The sequence below is a fragment of the Astatotilapia calliptera genome, chromosome 22 (genome assembly GCF_964374335.1).
Source record: "Astatotilapia calliptera chromosome 22, fAstCal68.1, whole genome shotgun sequence".
NCBI classification, from domain to species: domain Eukaryota; kingdom Metazoa; phylum Chordata; class Actinopteri; order Cichliformes; family Cichlidae; genus Astatotilapia; species Astatotilapia calliptera.
The window spans coordinates 32,870,497-32,886,847 of NC_137442.1; the positions used below are offsets into that span (position 1 = coordinate 32,870,497).

A 16,351-nucleotide genomic window follows, 5' to 3' on the forward strand; every position below is an offset into this window, starting at 1 on the left:
TGTCTACTTTGCTCTTTTATGGAGGACAGCCCATCAAGTACCATCCGATAGAAAAGCACAACCTGTATTAGGACACATGCACATGCTCATTTCAGTGAATTAAATTAAATCTTTGAAGAAAAGTATAAATGTTGAGACACATTCTTAACATATTACAGCAGCTTTGCCACATACTGTGAAGCAGTTGAGAAAAAAAAGAACTTTTCTGTCACGTATGTGTTACTTTGGTGTAGTATGAAAGACTGGAGGAAGTGTTTATCAGTAAGACAAGCTGTAAAATGTATTAAAATATAGTCCAGTAGGCCAAGTGGGAGTGTTTTGAGGGGCCGATTCTGGCCCCGGGGTCTTATGTTTGACACCCCTGCTGTAGACGTTATAGTGGGGGGGTAAATGTCTTGCTTGATACAGCAGCACTTCCAGGATTGGCCGGCAGATGGCGTGAGTAGTCCAGGTCACAATCAGCGCTCCGGGAAAATATTATCATGAGATGGCCTGAATCAAAACAGAGGACCTTTCATGTATGGCTGTATCCGGGAGGTTATCTTATCTCTGCTCTTTGCTTTCAGTAGGCTAACGTAACATTTATACACTTTTTATGGTTGAGTCGCTGAAACAATCAGGAGCACTTGAACCATGTGGAACGGTTGTATTTTTTCTCCATAAAAGTTGGTGCTTTCCCCGAAAGTGTGGGTTAGACAGCTTTTAAACGGGTCCTTTTTACGTATTTACCACAACCGTCGGACTTTATTTTCTTTTCAGTGTTTGTGTGTCGGCTTTTTTGACCTATATTTCGCCGTAAGTTGGTCGCACACGCGTTAACTGTGACCGCCGTCGTTCGTCGATGACCCAGCCTCTGCTCATTTCCGAAAGCTTACGGAGATTCACCGAGCAGCGACCCAGCCCCTCCCGTCCCCCCCTCTCGTCACCGCTCCAGCGACTCTCCCCTCGGCTCCACTCCGAGGAGGAACCCGGTGCCCCCGGCTGATCGTTTCCAATTACGTTACCCTAAGATGGAGGTCTGCAGATGGCACTGCTAGCGTCAACGACTCCCCGCAACCGTCCGTGTGGCTTTAATGACGCTTTTGTCAGGACAGGAGTGATTGTGTGCCATCTTTTTGTCGATATTTTGGGGGGCTCTACTTGGGAGATACCGAGCTCCAGATTCGGGTTGTGGCAGCCATGAGCTCCGGGGAAGGAGCGGATGAGACCACGAAGGACGCCAGCGACATAGAGGCGTTCTTCAAAACCGGTAAGCCCAGGAAAAGAGTGGGAGAGGTCGGACTGAGCTCCGCGGAGAGCTCTCCTCTGGTCCAGCTCTGTGAGGGACATTTTTTCCTGTCCATGTTGAAAGGTTTGGGGCTCGCACAGTGAAGAATATGGGAGGTTTTAGCCATTGAATTTCATAACTGTCGACATAAATGAAACTCACAATAAATGCCAGTGACCCACACAGCTGCGGGCATCTCCGAAATATGTTCCTTGACTTCCTTTTCTGAGCAGCTGCATCCTATAGCTCAACCAGACTATGGAAAGACAACGCTTGCCGGGTTGCTAATGACCAGAGTTCCATCTCCGGACACCTCGCCTAGATATTGCAGTATTTTAAGAAGTGCAGCACTCCGTGTTACCAACCTCCCGATCCAATAACTTAAAACCACTCACATCGATGTAAACTGACAGCAAAAATAAGTGAAATGGCACAGGCTGGCGTTAGGAGAAATAAAAGAAGGGGGTAAAACAGCAATTGTAAATATGCGTTTTCTATTCAAACGCAGCCTGACTGGTTTGGATTCTGCCGACTTTTGGTTATTGGTGTTAATTAAGCGTTAAAGTGGGACAACTTTAATGTATATTTAGGTTTAAGCTAGCGGAGTAGTTTTAGAGTTTATTAGAAAGAGACATGGAGCCGTACACAGCTGTCCGATAATAGACCCAGGAGCTTGCTTATTCCAACAGCAGCTACCAGTGCTGCTAACCTCAGAGCTAGTGAATCCTGATCAGATTTGGTGAATCCTGTTCGCTAGCTGGTTTAGCTTAGTTAGCCTGGCAGTTAAAGCTGGTTTGTTGGTGGGTGGTTTTTTTTGTGTATTGGGAGGAAACGTATATGAGGAGTGTCCGCTTAGCTTTGGTATTCCGTCAAGTCGGTTTTGTTTGTAGTTTTCCATGCTGTCAAAAAAATAGCACAACGGCGCAAGCTATGTAAACAATACCCGGCGTGGCACGTATAGCCTGGGTGTGCACTGTGCAGGATAAGCTAGTTTTGTAACATGGCTAGCAGAAGCGAAAGCGTCTTTTTCCTCGGTCAAACCTCCGAATGTCAGTGACACACATTTCTCCATGTAACACACACTTTATTATCTCAATATAAAGATGTTACCCCGTCGCATGTGCATAATCGCTAGCATTAGCTAAGCAGGCTAATTTGTCAGCGAGGACTGTGTTGAAGTCTTAACACGGGCCTACAGTCATTGCATCGGCTCCAACAATAGCTCATAAAACATGTTAATTCCTGGGGACACTACCGGACGTCTGAGCACAGTGGAATACAGGCCGTACGATTTGATATCACTTTCACGATTTGACACCGTGAAAACGTGACTCAAGGATGGCGTTTGTTATGCATGGCTGTCAGTAAACGTGCAGCATGAAACACACAGTTTGTACAGATAATCACAATATACTCGAATGAAATGCTGAAGGTCTGCCTGCAGTGTTTGTGGGTCTTTCATGTGAAAATCCCGTTGAAAATCCTCTTGCATGTGCTGGATAACCCTTAGCTCGTCTCAGAGGGGCTGCTGATTGAGATCCAGTGCTTGATGTCATGTCTGCAAGTGTCATCATCTAACTCCACTTAAATACACCCCAGTGGTTACTGTTGCACGCTGCAAGTTTGTAAGAGTAACCTGCTGAGAAGCGCTAAAACCATTTCTTCTTAGTGAATCGGTTGTTGGTTGCGTATCATGTGTAATGGTATCTGCAGTTTGTTTGTTTGTTTTCAGGTGCTATGCATTTTAGTACCTGACACAGAAATATACAACAGTGAAGTGTATGAGGAATAAAATGCAGCGGGTGCTAATGTACTCTGCCAAAAATTACTGCATGTTCTACTACAGCATCATGTCTGGTAGATTTTGAAGTACACTTTAGAGGGGCTGTAAACAAGGATGAGAATGCAGCGTATTGACATTCAGCCTCCTCGGCTCCTGTGGTTTTGTGTCTAGTGAGATAATAAGCCACAGAGGGAAGTTTGGTATCCGTATTGAGCTGATCTGATGGCTTCCTCTTAAGGAAAGAGAGGCAAGAAGAGGCATCCTGTAACTCGCTAACGACCGCACTTTGTGTGTTTTTGTTGATGTTGCACAGCTGCAGCCATTCTGCCTCACTGTTAATCGGATCCGTTCCTAATTTATTTATTGTATAATTGAAATTTCTAGATATGCCCCCCACCCCACCCCCTGTTCTTATTACCACAAGCCCATCTGCTCCAGTTTTAATTTGTAGTTTAGAAATAGCTCTTTAGTTACCAAAAGAGCTCTTCAGCCTTATATTAACTTTTGTTTGTCTGCGAGAAGCAGTGAGAGCGATAATTAGCTTGTGTTGTGTGTGTGAGCTTGGGGTTGAACTTAGCATGGTTTGGGCTGCCTCTGTCGAATTATTAGAACTGAAATTGTTGATACAGTGAGAAGAAATCACACACTCGACGGTCGCGAATGAACATTTCGTGCCATTATCTGCAGCTGGCTTTGTTTAATCGTATGAATATTTTAACACCAGTGTCATTTATATTTCAGGCCAGTCTGTACTTGATGCGTTCAATCAACCTGTCAATGGGCAGAGATTCAAATCCTGCCTGTGTTCAAGCACTAACCTTAAACTTTAGGCGACTATTTCTGATTTTTAACACTATGTGAAGCTAAGAGTGACAAGAGTGTGTATCCGTTTGTGTTAAGGGAAAGTATATCCCTGTTTTTCCTTAGAAATGAGCTGATGTGATACCGATACTAGGCCTCTTGTCTGAAATCGACGGCTGATATTTGTTTATGTCAGTTCAGTTTTCAGAGTTTACTGTAGTTAAGAGCTGAAAGACTTCATGCCCAACAACTGGTCTGTTTTATTGGGGAACTTAATTATTACACAGAAAAATTAAGGAGGTATAAAAACAATATCAAACATCTGTATCCATCCAGACTTTCTTAGTCGGCACATTCTCAGTTTTCCTTACTAAAGCCCACTTTGATCAGGAGTCGGCCGCACCAGAAGTTTAGCTACACTTTTAATCCCTCAAGTATATTTATTTTCGTGAAATGAAGGGCAATTTCAACAATACTTCTCGTATATGAATATGAGTGGAAGATCCTAAAACGAAGGTGAGCCAAGTCGAGTAGGTACTAGTGGAAAGGTTTCAGTGCCCGTGTGTCCGGCACTTACAGGGTTGCTTTCAGCAGGACAGTGATTGACAAGACCACCTACTTTATGAGATCATTCTAGTTATGGATGGAGATTTACTGTAAATGTAACTGGACTGGGTAACAACCTGCGAGCCACGTCCAGTGTGCAGCTCTTTAGGGTATAAGGAAATGCTTATTTGTCTGATATGCTGGTTCACACTGTGCAGTCTCCACTTCCTTGAGCTTTCTCTGTTCTGTCTGATAATAAATGAGCTTTTTCTTATTGTTTCAAACCATTTTTAAATGGAGCATCCCTGTATTGCTGTGAGTCAGCCATGTCTGTAGTGAAACCAGTATTGAAACTAATACAGGCCTCAGCCTACCACTGTCTTTATACAGCCAGCTCGGTGGGAGCTTAAGTGTCACGTTCGGGCTCTCCACCTTTTTTGTTTTGCTGCTGAACTTGTGGGAATCTTGTTCTGACAGGTTTGAGTGTCTCGCCACAGGGCAGGCTATGCTTTTTTTTTTTTTTCTTTCCGTCCCCAGCTCCATCCTCGTCTCTTTTTTTCCATCCTTTAGCGTTTGGTTTCTTTGTCTTTCCCATGTCTTCTCTCTTTCCTTTCTCGCCTTCCATCCGTCCGTCTGTCTCTCTGCCTGCTGGCTGAGCGTTCATTTGCCGATGTCTGTTTCATGTTTTCCCTCCCTGTTCGTTCATGCTGCGTCGTGTCGGTCCTCTCCGTCCTGATGCAAAATGACAACTAATATTAAAAAAGAAAAATGCTTCCCTGCGTCTCTGTCTATCTCTTTCCTCTCTGTCTCCCAGACTGGAATTAATACCAAGGCCTCAGAGCTGTGATACAGGGAGCTTTGTTGTGGCATGTTGTCAATCCTCAAATTATTCCACTCCAAATGTATCTTTAGCTACACCGACGATGACTCAGAGATTGATTTGGTGTCAGTTTCATACATTTATTACTTGTTGGTAGTGCTGGGGCACCATTCGCAGCGGGAAAATTTACAGTCCTCACTACTGGCCCCTCGTGAATGAACATTTAGAGGCTACAAAGTGCCGTTCATAACGTCGGCCTGTGTTTGAATGGACACCAGTGTGTACGTGTGTTTGTGTGCGTCTGTGTGTGCAAGAAATTGAGTGAAACAGACAAGCAGGGAAAGAGGGAGGGAGAAATGTGATCCAGAGTTTGCATTTATGACTCAGGCCCATTCACCCAGGTTGAGATCTCTGCACACGCTCAATGCGAACACACACACACATGCGCTCTCTCTGAGACTAATGGATATTGATCCAGGAGATGGAGACTGATTGAGGTCCCTCAGTGAAGGTTTCCTCCAGGCTTAAAGCTGCCAAGTCAGACGCAGAGCAGAGGCTAAAGCCTAATGCTGCACAAAGCAGATTTCTTTTATCATCCCGTGTTTGTTGGATGGAGGCAAACGAAAGGATTGGTGCATCGCAGATCAATACAGACAAATAAGTCAAGGCTAAGGTTGTTGTCACTTTGTTTTGCTCTTTTAGCCTAGAGCGGCCAAAATCCAAAATAAATGACTAGATGAATTAAACAAAGAAGTGGTATTAATTCTGTTCTTTAATTGATCAAGTTATTAAAATTTAAGTTTATCAGTTTTATTTACTGCATTCATTTGCACAAACTGGTTTATTTTTCTACATTTCTTTCTATTTGCAATTTGAATTTTTATCAATGCAAATCAGCAAATCAATAGTTTGATTTGTAATTGAGGCATCTATTTACTTTCTCTGAGAAATGTTGGAGACTTGTAAGAGGAAGAATTAAATAAAAATGTTGAACTAGCTACAAAAATCTCCTCTGTAAAAACCAACCTAGCATGTAGAGTCATTGGCCACTGTATTAGGGGCACCATTTGCCTTTCGAAATGCCCTAATTCTTTGAGACATAGAGTCAACAAGGTGCTGTAGATATTCCTTAGATTTTGGTTTATGTTGACATTACAGCATCACACAGTTGCTGCACGTCCATGTTGGGAATCTCTCATTCCATCAGATCTCTATGATTGAGATCTGGCGGCTGTGGAGCCCATTTGAGTACAGTGAACGCCCTTTCATTTTCATGAAACCAGTTTGAGGTGATTTGAGCTTTGTGACTGTGGGTACACAGTGGGCATAAAGGGATGGACATGTTCAGCAAGGTGTGACGTTAGAATGATGCACAACTGGTATCAAAGTCTGCCTAGAAAATATCTCATCATCACCACGCCGAACCACTAATACAGGATGGGTCCATGGGTTCACGTTGTTCTGACCCTACCATCCAAATGTTCCAGCAGAAATTTTAGCTCTTGAAACCAGACAACATTTTTCCAGTCTGTTGTTGGCTAATCTTGGTGAACTTGTGCCGGTTAGAGCCCCAGCTTCCTGCTCTTAGATGACAGGAGAACAGGCCAGTGTGGTCTTCTGCTGCTGTATCTGCTTCAAGGTTCAGCATGTTGTTGGTGCATAGAAGCTCTTCTGCACACCTTGCTTGTAACAAGTTGCTATTTGAGTTACTGTTCTCTTCCTATCATCTCCAAGGAGTCCTCCATTCGCCTCTGACCTCTGGCATCGACAGGGCATTTTCATTCAGAACTGCTGCTCACTGGATATTTTCTCTTTTCCGGAACATTCTCTGTAAACCCTAGAGATGGTTGTGTGGGAAAATCCCAGCAGATCAGCAGTTCCTGAAATACTCAGACCAACCCATCTGGCACCAACAACCGTGCCACGTTCAAAGTCACTTAAAAGTCACTGCTGAAGTCCCTCATTCTGGTTTGAACTACAGCAGGTCCTGCTGACTTTGTCTACAAGCCAACGCATAGAGTTGCTACCACATGATTGGCTGATGAGATATTTGCATTAACGAGCAGTTAAACAGGCATATACTTTAACCTGTTTTTTTTTTTCTTATTCTTTGTTTTAATAATAAGTGTTTGCATTAAACAGCTATAACCTGCCAAATATCAGGTAATAGGACAGTAAGGGGCAAATGCAGACATGACAAGCTTGCATCCTGAAGATGGCAAAGGTGTGTAGTGTATGGCTGTACTGTTTAATTCAGTCAGAATTCATTAAATGTTTCAGAATATAGAAATCAGTGCGTTTGAAACCCAAATGTTGAGATGCTCCGTCTGAGTAATCAAGTGGAACTCGTCTCTGCACTCGGGCATCACGTGGTTCGCAGTACTCTTTGTGAAACCAGTAGTCACTGTTCTCTGTCAATGGCGTTTCACGCTAACTCACACGAGCACTTTCTCCCAATTTGTTGTTCCCACTGACCCCCGTCATTTGTGTTGGTATTGTCACGGCGTGCTACATTCTGCCTTGCTTCACTACACAGGGTGGCTGTTTTTCGTTTTACTCAGGCACACATGAAAATCAGGTAGTCGACGCATCTCAAAGTAACCACGCAGAAGAGAGTAAAAAGGGCAGAGTAAATGGGAGCCAGCTGGAGGGAAAGATGATGGTTATGAGAGTTAAAGCTTTTATTTGCCGAAGCAGCTTCAATCAAAAGCAAATGGATGGTTGAGTAAAAAGCCTTTTTGAAAAGGGCCGGAGATTAGGCTAAAACACAAGGATAAAAAAAAGCCTCTTTCTGCTTGAACTGTTCTCTTTATTGTGGCATTAAAAATGTAATGTTTCACTTAGAAAGGCATTCATCCCTTAAAATGAAGCACTAATATAACGCGGAGCACATGGCAACAAGACCAGCAGCTCAGGCACTTGGAAACCATTAGTGCTGCAGAGAGGGGCGCAAACGTCTTTACACGTGGATAAGGATGGAAATTTCAAGGGATTTCATCAACATATAAAAATGTTTATATCTGGTGCTAAAACTACAACAAATAATATCACTGAGAGCCATATGTGATCGCTTTTGTGCCAGCATTTGCTTCATGTCCCAAATAAGAAATAACCCCTGTGATATACTCGTGTTTTTGCTCAGAAAATGCTGAGAATCAGCCAGCTAGCAAAATTTGGCTTAAATAATTTAAAGTGCTTACATTTCCCATGAGTAGCTAAGTAAACACATAATCTTTTTCACCCCTTGTAACAGGTGCAGGCGCATTAAATTTTAAAGGCATTTTGCAGAGCAAGCCAGACCCCCTAAATCTGCTCTGAGGTCAGTTTGAGAGGAAGGCTAATATTTTGTTCATTTGTTTGTTTTTTGTGGGAGGGTTTTGTTTTGTTTAAACTGTAATCTGTTGAAAGCTGAGGCGTTATCGTCAAAGTTTTGGTAAATGATTAACAGGTTGCGAAAGCCATCCTAACATCAAACAGTCGTCTTAATCACAACGCAGACACATAAAAGCAGCTAATCTCACACCAGCAAGGACGGCAAAGAGAAAGTAAATTAACGCTGAGAAGAAGAGGGAGAAAGTGCACTTTAGGGTTGGACAATTTGTTAAGTATTTTCAGCCAGCCTTCATCAGTCCAGCAATCCACCCCTAAAAATTGGCTGGATTAGGTTGCTTTTAGCTATCTGGAAGAAGCAGAAGAAGAATCTAGCTGCGAATCAAGAGCGTGAAGAGAGCCTGTGAGCTCAGAGAGTTGTTTAAATGGACACTTTGGGAGGCGCTTCATTTCCAAAATATAAAAAAATCAAATAATTTTGGCCAACTGGTCACTATAGGTCCATGCCTCTGGTTTTAGCATGAGGTTGCTAAACACACAGCTGTGGTTGTCAGCTTGGCTCTTAACATCTGTGGGTAAACTTTCTGCCCAACTGGCACATTGCATCATCCCGCTCAAGGCATTTGCCGCTCATCTGTGTATCGTATCACAGGCTCGTAAAGACCGGTCATCTGGTTCAGTGTCGGAATGACGTGTTCTAGTGTGCCAACTCAAGATTTGCTCCCCCGCCATCTTTTTAGCATTTTTTTATTCTGGTCGAATTTGAATTAATGTCATGAGATGAACCAAGAGGTGACTTTCTAATGGTCGTCTTGTCTTAACTGTACCAAGTTTATCAATTACGAGCAAATAGATTGAAGGGAAAAAAAGGGAGAACTTTATGAGATTATAACCAACTGATCAGCAATTTTAAAATGCAGTCCAGAAAGGAGATTAGACGCACAATTCTCCTGTGCCAAATGGATAAATGGATATTGGGAAATATCATAGTAACAGACAAAGAGGGAAAGATTATTGTTTGACCTGAAAGACTTTGGGTCCACTGCAGAAACGATCGGAAAACCCGACTCACAGATGACTGGCTGGACTATAAAGGCTGTAATTTTTCAATCAGAAGGCAGTGAGTGAAGCCATCAAGAGCCACGAAGTAGAACAAACAGCGTCACTTGATTTGTTTGTAGCCTAAAGGAGAAATGATGTCAGTGTGAACTTTTAGTTGTACGCAGTAATATAATACCTAAACTCGAACAAAAAGCCTTAGATTTCTTTTCAGAGGGAACAACGCTCACTTCCTCAACAGTCAAATGCAGATAAACTAGTTTTGTACGTCTTCAGATGTGCCATACATGCCAATGCAAAATGTTCTGCAGGAGCTTACCAATCAGGGAGGACTAGTTCTGGAAATCTTTAAGTAGGGGGGGGGGGGGTGTTTCTGTATATGTGCAGTGAAGTTATGTTCCAGATGTGTGCAGTGCTTTATGCTGAACGATTAAACTGTACAGATGTATTTCTATGTGATGTGTTAGGCAGCCGAGCAGTGTGACAGTGTGATGATGTGAGCTCTAACAGCATTAGGCATTTTAGAGGTGAGAGTTCATTGGATTACACACGCTGACCTAATCCAATCTGGCGTTTTATTCTCTGGGATTACACTGTGTGTGTGTGTGTGTGTGTGTGTGTGTGTGCGCGTGCGCGTATGTGGCGCACATAGAGGTGGAGCAAAGGGTGGATTTGGTGTGAGTCTGTGTGTGTGGGTTTGGTGCACATAGGGGTGGAGCAAATCTGTGTGAGTCACCACCCACAGTTACACACGCACAGAGGGGGTGTGTAGAGTTAAACAAACATAATGTGGTGATTTGTAAATGTTAGCAGTGCCAAGCTAGCTGTATCCCTTTGCTTCCAGGTGCTTGTTTGTGGGTTTCAGTGGTATGAGAGTAGTTATCATCATCTGCTTAAGAAAATGAATACAGTTTTGCACATATATACATAAAAATTGGCAAAACTTTAAAGGGATCCTACCAAGCTAATTTTCAGCTTTTTTTCCTCTTGGAGTGTTAGAGTAGCTTTGCATGATTGACAGTTCAAAATAACCTCTATTTATTTTATACTGGGGCCTGGTTTATCCTGGACTGGAGGTTGCTTGTTCTCACTGGTAAAATTGGTTGCAAAGAGGTGCACAACTCTTGACTGAAAGCCTCCTTGCAATTGCTTTGGTCAGTAGCGGATTGTTGCAGTTGTTGGTACAGATCTATTTATCTGCAAACTCTCGCCACCTGCTCCCCAAGTGGTAGTGAAACTGAGAACAGTTTGATAAAAACCAAGAACAGAGACGGTTGCCTTAAAAGTAAAAGTTGCACAACTTTTACTTCTAAGAAAAATGTTGTCTCCGTTTCTGGATGAATGAATGCTGATTGGTCAGCTGGTTATGGATTTACAGCAGGATATACTCCATACTGATGGCACCGTTTTCTAACTATACTCTAGAAACACTGTTGCATCACACCATTTTTTTATATGTGTAAAACAAGCAGCTGCTTGTTTTGCTCAGAGGTGCCCGCTATCAGGTGGCTACTAGTGGAGATCATCTCCGGGTACTGGCTTTGTGCATAAAATCAAAAGAGCAGATGCCATAAAGCGGCTTGTAGTGCTGTGATGTTGTTAATAATTTACAGTCAAAGCTGTAAAAAGTCTAAAAATTAAAATACATCCATTATCTCTGCCCCATCTATTAAAAACATACAGATATTTGTTTAAAAGTGTTTCCTGCAGCTGCATAGCCCTGTCATTCTGGGCTGTCTTTTGAGTAAACTCTGTGAAACAAGAAGTTCAGTGAGTCCGTCTTCACGAGTGTTTAGAAGTTCTTTGATTAAAAATCGTGTGGTTGTACAACTTCTTTATTTACAGCCAAACAAAAAAACAAAAACAAAAAGAGTCTTAAAAGGAGCATTTAGAGGAGTTTAAAGCCTGAGATTTTGGCTCACAGGGATTAATTACACAGATGCTGACTTCATTATTTGGAACTGTTTTGGGGTTTTTGTTTTTTTCATATGAGTATCCAGAATTGTCACAGTGTCTTTATAAAACAGAGAATCCTAAATGGTATGCTTTACACAGATTATTTTATGCGAATTAATCTGTTCATGAGTGAAAACTTTCTGCACAGAGCAGCTACAGTTATAACTACACTGAGTGTGCCAGGGATACTTTGTTTTCATATTTAAAGCAGCATTGAGGTTTTATGCATCGCTGTATCCGGGTATGAACGTTTAACACTTGCACAAAAAGGGGGGAAAAGTCTTTTAGTGCTATAGGGACATTTTTTATCTTCCCTTTTTTTTTAATGTCCAGACTGAGTTTTCAGTCTGTCACCATGGCAACAGCAGCTATCCATGTCATCCTGTCTGACCACGTGTTATGTTTTTTTAATTTTTTGTACAAACAGGTCTATGTAAACCAGGTCGGCAAACGCCTGCACTCTCACTGAGCCTTTACTGCTCGCACAGGCGTGTAAGTCACCGCCCAGATAAGAGCAAAGGCCAGCTGATAAGAGCTAATAACCACAGTGAGCTTCTGCAATCTGCAGTTCAAGGGCGGATCACGCTCTGCATTCGGTTGCATTACAAACAGATTTTGCTGTGTGGTGTGAACATGAGGCAGAGCTAAAGGGCTGCTCGTGAAGCAGCGTGGCTGTCCACGAGAATACGTGTTAATCACAACCTGCAAAACGAGGTATTTTCGTCTTTAAAACTTTTACAAGGCGGGCGGGAGTGAGGAGGGGTGTCGAGCAGCAGTTGGCCTTTACAAGCACTGTTTTCCCCCTGTTGAATTAAAGTTGCTTAAAATTAAATATAATAATGCCAAATATAGGCCATTAGTGTGGTAAAGTGTTTGTCAGATGTGCAAATGGAAATAATTTGGGCTTTTTTAAAAATCCCCCTCAGGAGCAAGTGAACAGCACACGCACGCACCTCCACACACGCACACACATATGCAAACCTCTCGCCGCTCGCTGCGTGTTTATAAAAAGGAGCTTGTCCCACTTTTTCCCTCTCATCTACCGCGCTCTCGTTCTGTAATTTCTCCGGCGCGATATCTAATTGGCGCAAGCTCGGGAAAGATTTGCCGCCCCGCCGCCGTCTTCCTTAAAAAAAAAACCCAAACTGGAACAAGAGAGGCGAGCGAGTCGAGGGGGCAAAGAGAAAAATGGAGAGAGGATGGAGAAGAAGGAGACAGGAGGTACGTTTTGAGGGGAGAGGAGTCGGGGGGGGCGGGCGCAGGTTGCGAGTTGCTGTGAAATCTTGTTTGCTGATAGCTGCTGTCTTTATGCAACCTCCTAAGAGGAGCATAAACAGCCAGCTTTTGGAGCGAGGGAGTGATTATTGGGTTGTGCTTGAGCGAGATAAGAGAGTCTGCTCAGTGCAGGTGAAAGAGAAAGAAGAGAGAGCTGGGAAATTCAAAGAGAGCGAGAGAGGCAGACGTTGGAAAAACAACGAGAGAAGCGCACCTTTGAGTGGCAAACTGTGTTAATGAAAGGGGTCACTAAAAAGACTGAATTACCTCACAATTGATTTGGATCGGTTTGAAATATTTGCCGGGATCTGTGGGCTTTTTCTGAGAGCAGAAAGACTGAGAGTGAAGCGAACTAGGACAGGTCCTGAAAGACCATTGTACTCCTTTTTCTTTGGGTCTCCAGTGCATTCAAAACTGCTATCTCACTGTTGCCCTCCCCATCTCGCTCACTTCCTTTGACTACTTTTCACCTCCTTTTTTTCTCCTAGCATCGAGTAATAAAAAGAAAGAAAGAAAAGAAACCAATTCACTGCAAACATCACAATTTGTAGCTTTTTAGGTCTTAAAGCAAAAGGCTGTTGACTGCTGAGCTCCTTGAGATGGTCCCAGAGGTACCAGCCGAAATGAAGAATAGTTTAAAGCGGTGGCCTTTAGCTCTGATCTTGGGGGGCAGAGCGAGGCTTTTTTCATTGTTTTGGCATTCAGCATGGATCTATCCATGCTGAGGGCAGATACCAGTGTGGCTAGAAACACGTCTGTAATTGATAAATGAATATAAAGTACATTCCCAACATTTATTTTCCTCTTTTCTGCCACAGTTGAGGTTTTGAGTAAAGATTGAGTCAGCTTTCTCTGGCGTGTTTCCTGGTGAGCAGCGTTGGAGTGTGGTTGATGTTTGAGTTATGGTGAATGATGTTTGGGGTTAGATAAGAGCTCTGTTTTACCTGAGTGTTTGCGTGTGCGTGAACGCCAAGCTCTCCGGACTGTTGGTCATGTATATTTTACTGCTTTCTCTCAGTAGTGTGCAAGTAAGCACGTGTATATAGTGAGGTTCGTATGCCAAGAACAAACGAGGACGTGGGAATGTCACATTCCTTGAACCTCAGATCAGTCGGAGTGATGAAAGTCATGTATATTTATGTTTCTTATAGAGAATTAATCATTCTGAAAGAAGAAATTGTGGCGTTTCTGTCCTGATCACTACTCAATCCTGCAAGCACACCGGCTGTGCTGGCAAATATATTTCATTATCTCAGACATATGACATACATATTTTTTACTGATTCTAATCTCCATATTTTGGTGTAAAATAAAGTTATTAACAGTTATTCGTTGCTTTTGACAAATTAGCAAGCGTACATGTGATGTTTTTCATCTCAGCTTCATAAAGCTGGTATGAAGGTGTTATCCTGAGATCTAAGGGCTACTGCTAAAAATATCAGGAGCCATGAGCAACACAAAATTACTTGACTGTAGTTGTCAGGACAGGCAGTGTTTCCCACGCTTAGACTTTACTTGGGTGGAATGCCAAAGTTCGGTGTAAGCATTTGGCAACTTGGCAAAACAGTTGGCTTTGGCAAAAAAGCTCTTTATGTATTGTCATCCGCAGTTAGTACACTGGTGCATGTTTTGCTCCCTTTTATTTTGAAAGTCCAGTCACTGTTGTCGTGGACTTTAGATTATTTGGTTAAGTCTCTCATCTCCCAGTTAGAGACCGCACAGCTGGTGATGGTAGTCCTCGTTCCTCTTTGGAGAAGTTGGCTACAAACTGCAGCTCTAACCTGAATCTGCAGGGGGTATTTGACTGCTTCCTGCACCGCCGTGCACAGAACAATTACTCTATCTGTGCAACTAGAGGATTATTGCTCTGTTCTTTTATATTTTCTTTTAACAGTCAAAGTCTTCTAAAACACAGCAATATTGTTAAGCTTGCCTCTTCCTCCTTTAAAGTGCTCAGCACTACCAACACTGCTTTTGCCAGTAGTGGAGTCCTAATCTGTTGGAAGGATTTAACACTTATACTTCAGCAATGAATCTACAGTGGGGCAAAAAAGTATTTAGTCAGCCACCGATTGTGCAAGTTAACCCACTTAAAATGATGACAGAGGTCAGTAATTTGCACCAGAGGTACACTTCAACAGTGAGAGACAGAATGTGAAAAAAAAATCCATGAATCCACATGGTAGGATTTGTAAAGAATTTATTCGTAAATTAGGGTGGAAAATAAGTATTTGATCACCTCAAACAAGGAAAATCTCTGGCTCTCACAGACCTGTAACGTCTTCTGTAAGAAGCTTTTCTGTCCCCCACTCGTTACCTGTATGAATGGCACCTGTTTGAACTCATCATCTGTATAAAAGACACCTGTCCACAGCCTCAAACAGTCAGACTCCAAACTCCGCCATGGCCAAGACCAAAGAGCTTTCGAAGGACACCAGGAAAAGTATTGTAGACCTGCACCAGACTGGGAAGAGTGAATCTACAATAGGCAAGCAGCTTGGTGTGAAAAAAATCAACTGTGGGAGCAATCATCAGAAAATGGAAGACATACAAGACCACTGATAATCTCCCTCGATCTGGGGCTCCACGCAAGATCTCATCCCGTGGGGTCAAAATGATCATGAGAACGGTGAGCAAAGATCCCAGAACCACACGGGGGGACCTGGTGAATGACCTGCAGAGAGCTGGGACCAAAGTAACAAAGGTCACCATCAGTAACACACTACAACGGCAGGGAATCAAATCCCGCAGTGCCAGACGTGTTCCGCTGCTGAAGCCAGTGCATGTCCAGGCCCGTCTGAAGTTTGCCAGAGAGCACATGGATGATACAGCAGAGGATTGGGAGAATGTCATGTGGTCAGATGAAACCAAAGTAGAACTTTTTGGTATAAACTCAACTCGTCGTGTTTGGAGGAAGAAGAATACTGAGTTGCATCCCAAGAACACCATACCTACTGTGAAGCATGGGGGTGGAAACATCATGCTATGGGGCTGTTTTTCTGCCAAGGGGACAGGACGACTGATCCGTGTTAAGGACAGAATGAATGGGGCCATGTATCGTGAGATTTTGAGCCAAAACCTCCTTCCATCAGTGAGAACTTTGAAGATGAAACGAGGCTGGGTCTTCCAACATGGCAATGATCCAAAACACACCGCCCGGGCAACAAAGGAGTGGCTCTGTAAGAAGCATTTGAAAGTCCTGGAGTGGCCTAGCCAGTCTCCAGACCTCAACCCCATAGAAAATCTGTGGCGGGAGTTGAAAGTCCGTGTTGCTCGGCGACAGCCCCAAAACATCACTGCTCTCTTGAAGATCTGCATGGAGGAATGGGCCAAAATAGCAGCTACTGTGTGTGCAAACCTGGTAAAGACCTATAGTAAACGTTTGACCTCTGTTATTGCCAACAAAGGTTATGTTACAAAGTATTGAGTTGTATTTTTGTTATTGACCAAATACTTATTTTCCACCCTGATTTACGAATAAATTCTTTACAAATCCTACCATGTGGATTCATGG

At 43.0% G+C, this 16,351-nt stretch overlaps 1 protein-coding gene across 14 annotated transcripts in view; it reads left to right on the forward strand.

The window, feature by feature from the left end:
* The first annotated feature begins 529 nt into the window (after positions 1-529).
* Positions 530-16,351, forward strand: part of LOC113014908 (triple functional domain protein) — an 80,413-nt gene continuing 64,591 nt past the window's right edge. For 3 of the 14 annotated variants that reach the window (XM_080296416.1, XM_080296419.1, XM_080296424.1), the window contains exon 1: positions 595-1,249. In XM_080296416.1, the coding sequence (XP_080152542.1) occupies positions 1,180-1,249 (70 nt within the window). In that variant the 5' untranslated portion in view covers positions 595-1,179. Of the gene's footprint in view, positions 1,250-16,351 lie in introns of all 14 variants that reach the window. The other 11 variants (XM_026156732.2, XM_080296415.1, XM_080296417.1 and 8 more) reach the window with 7 other exon arrangements.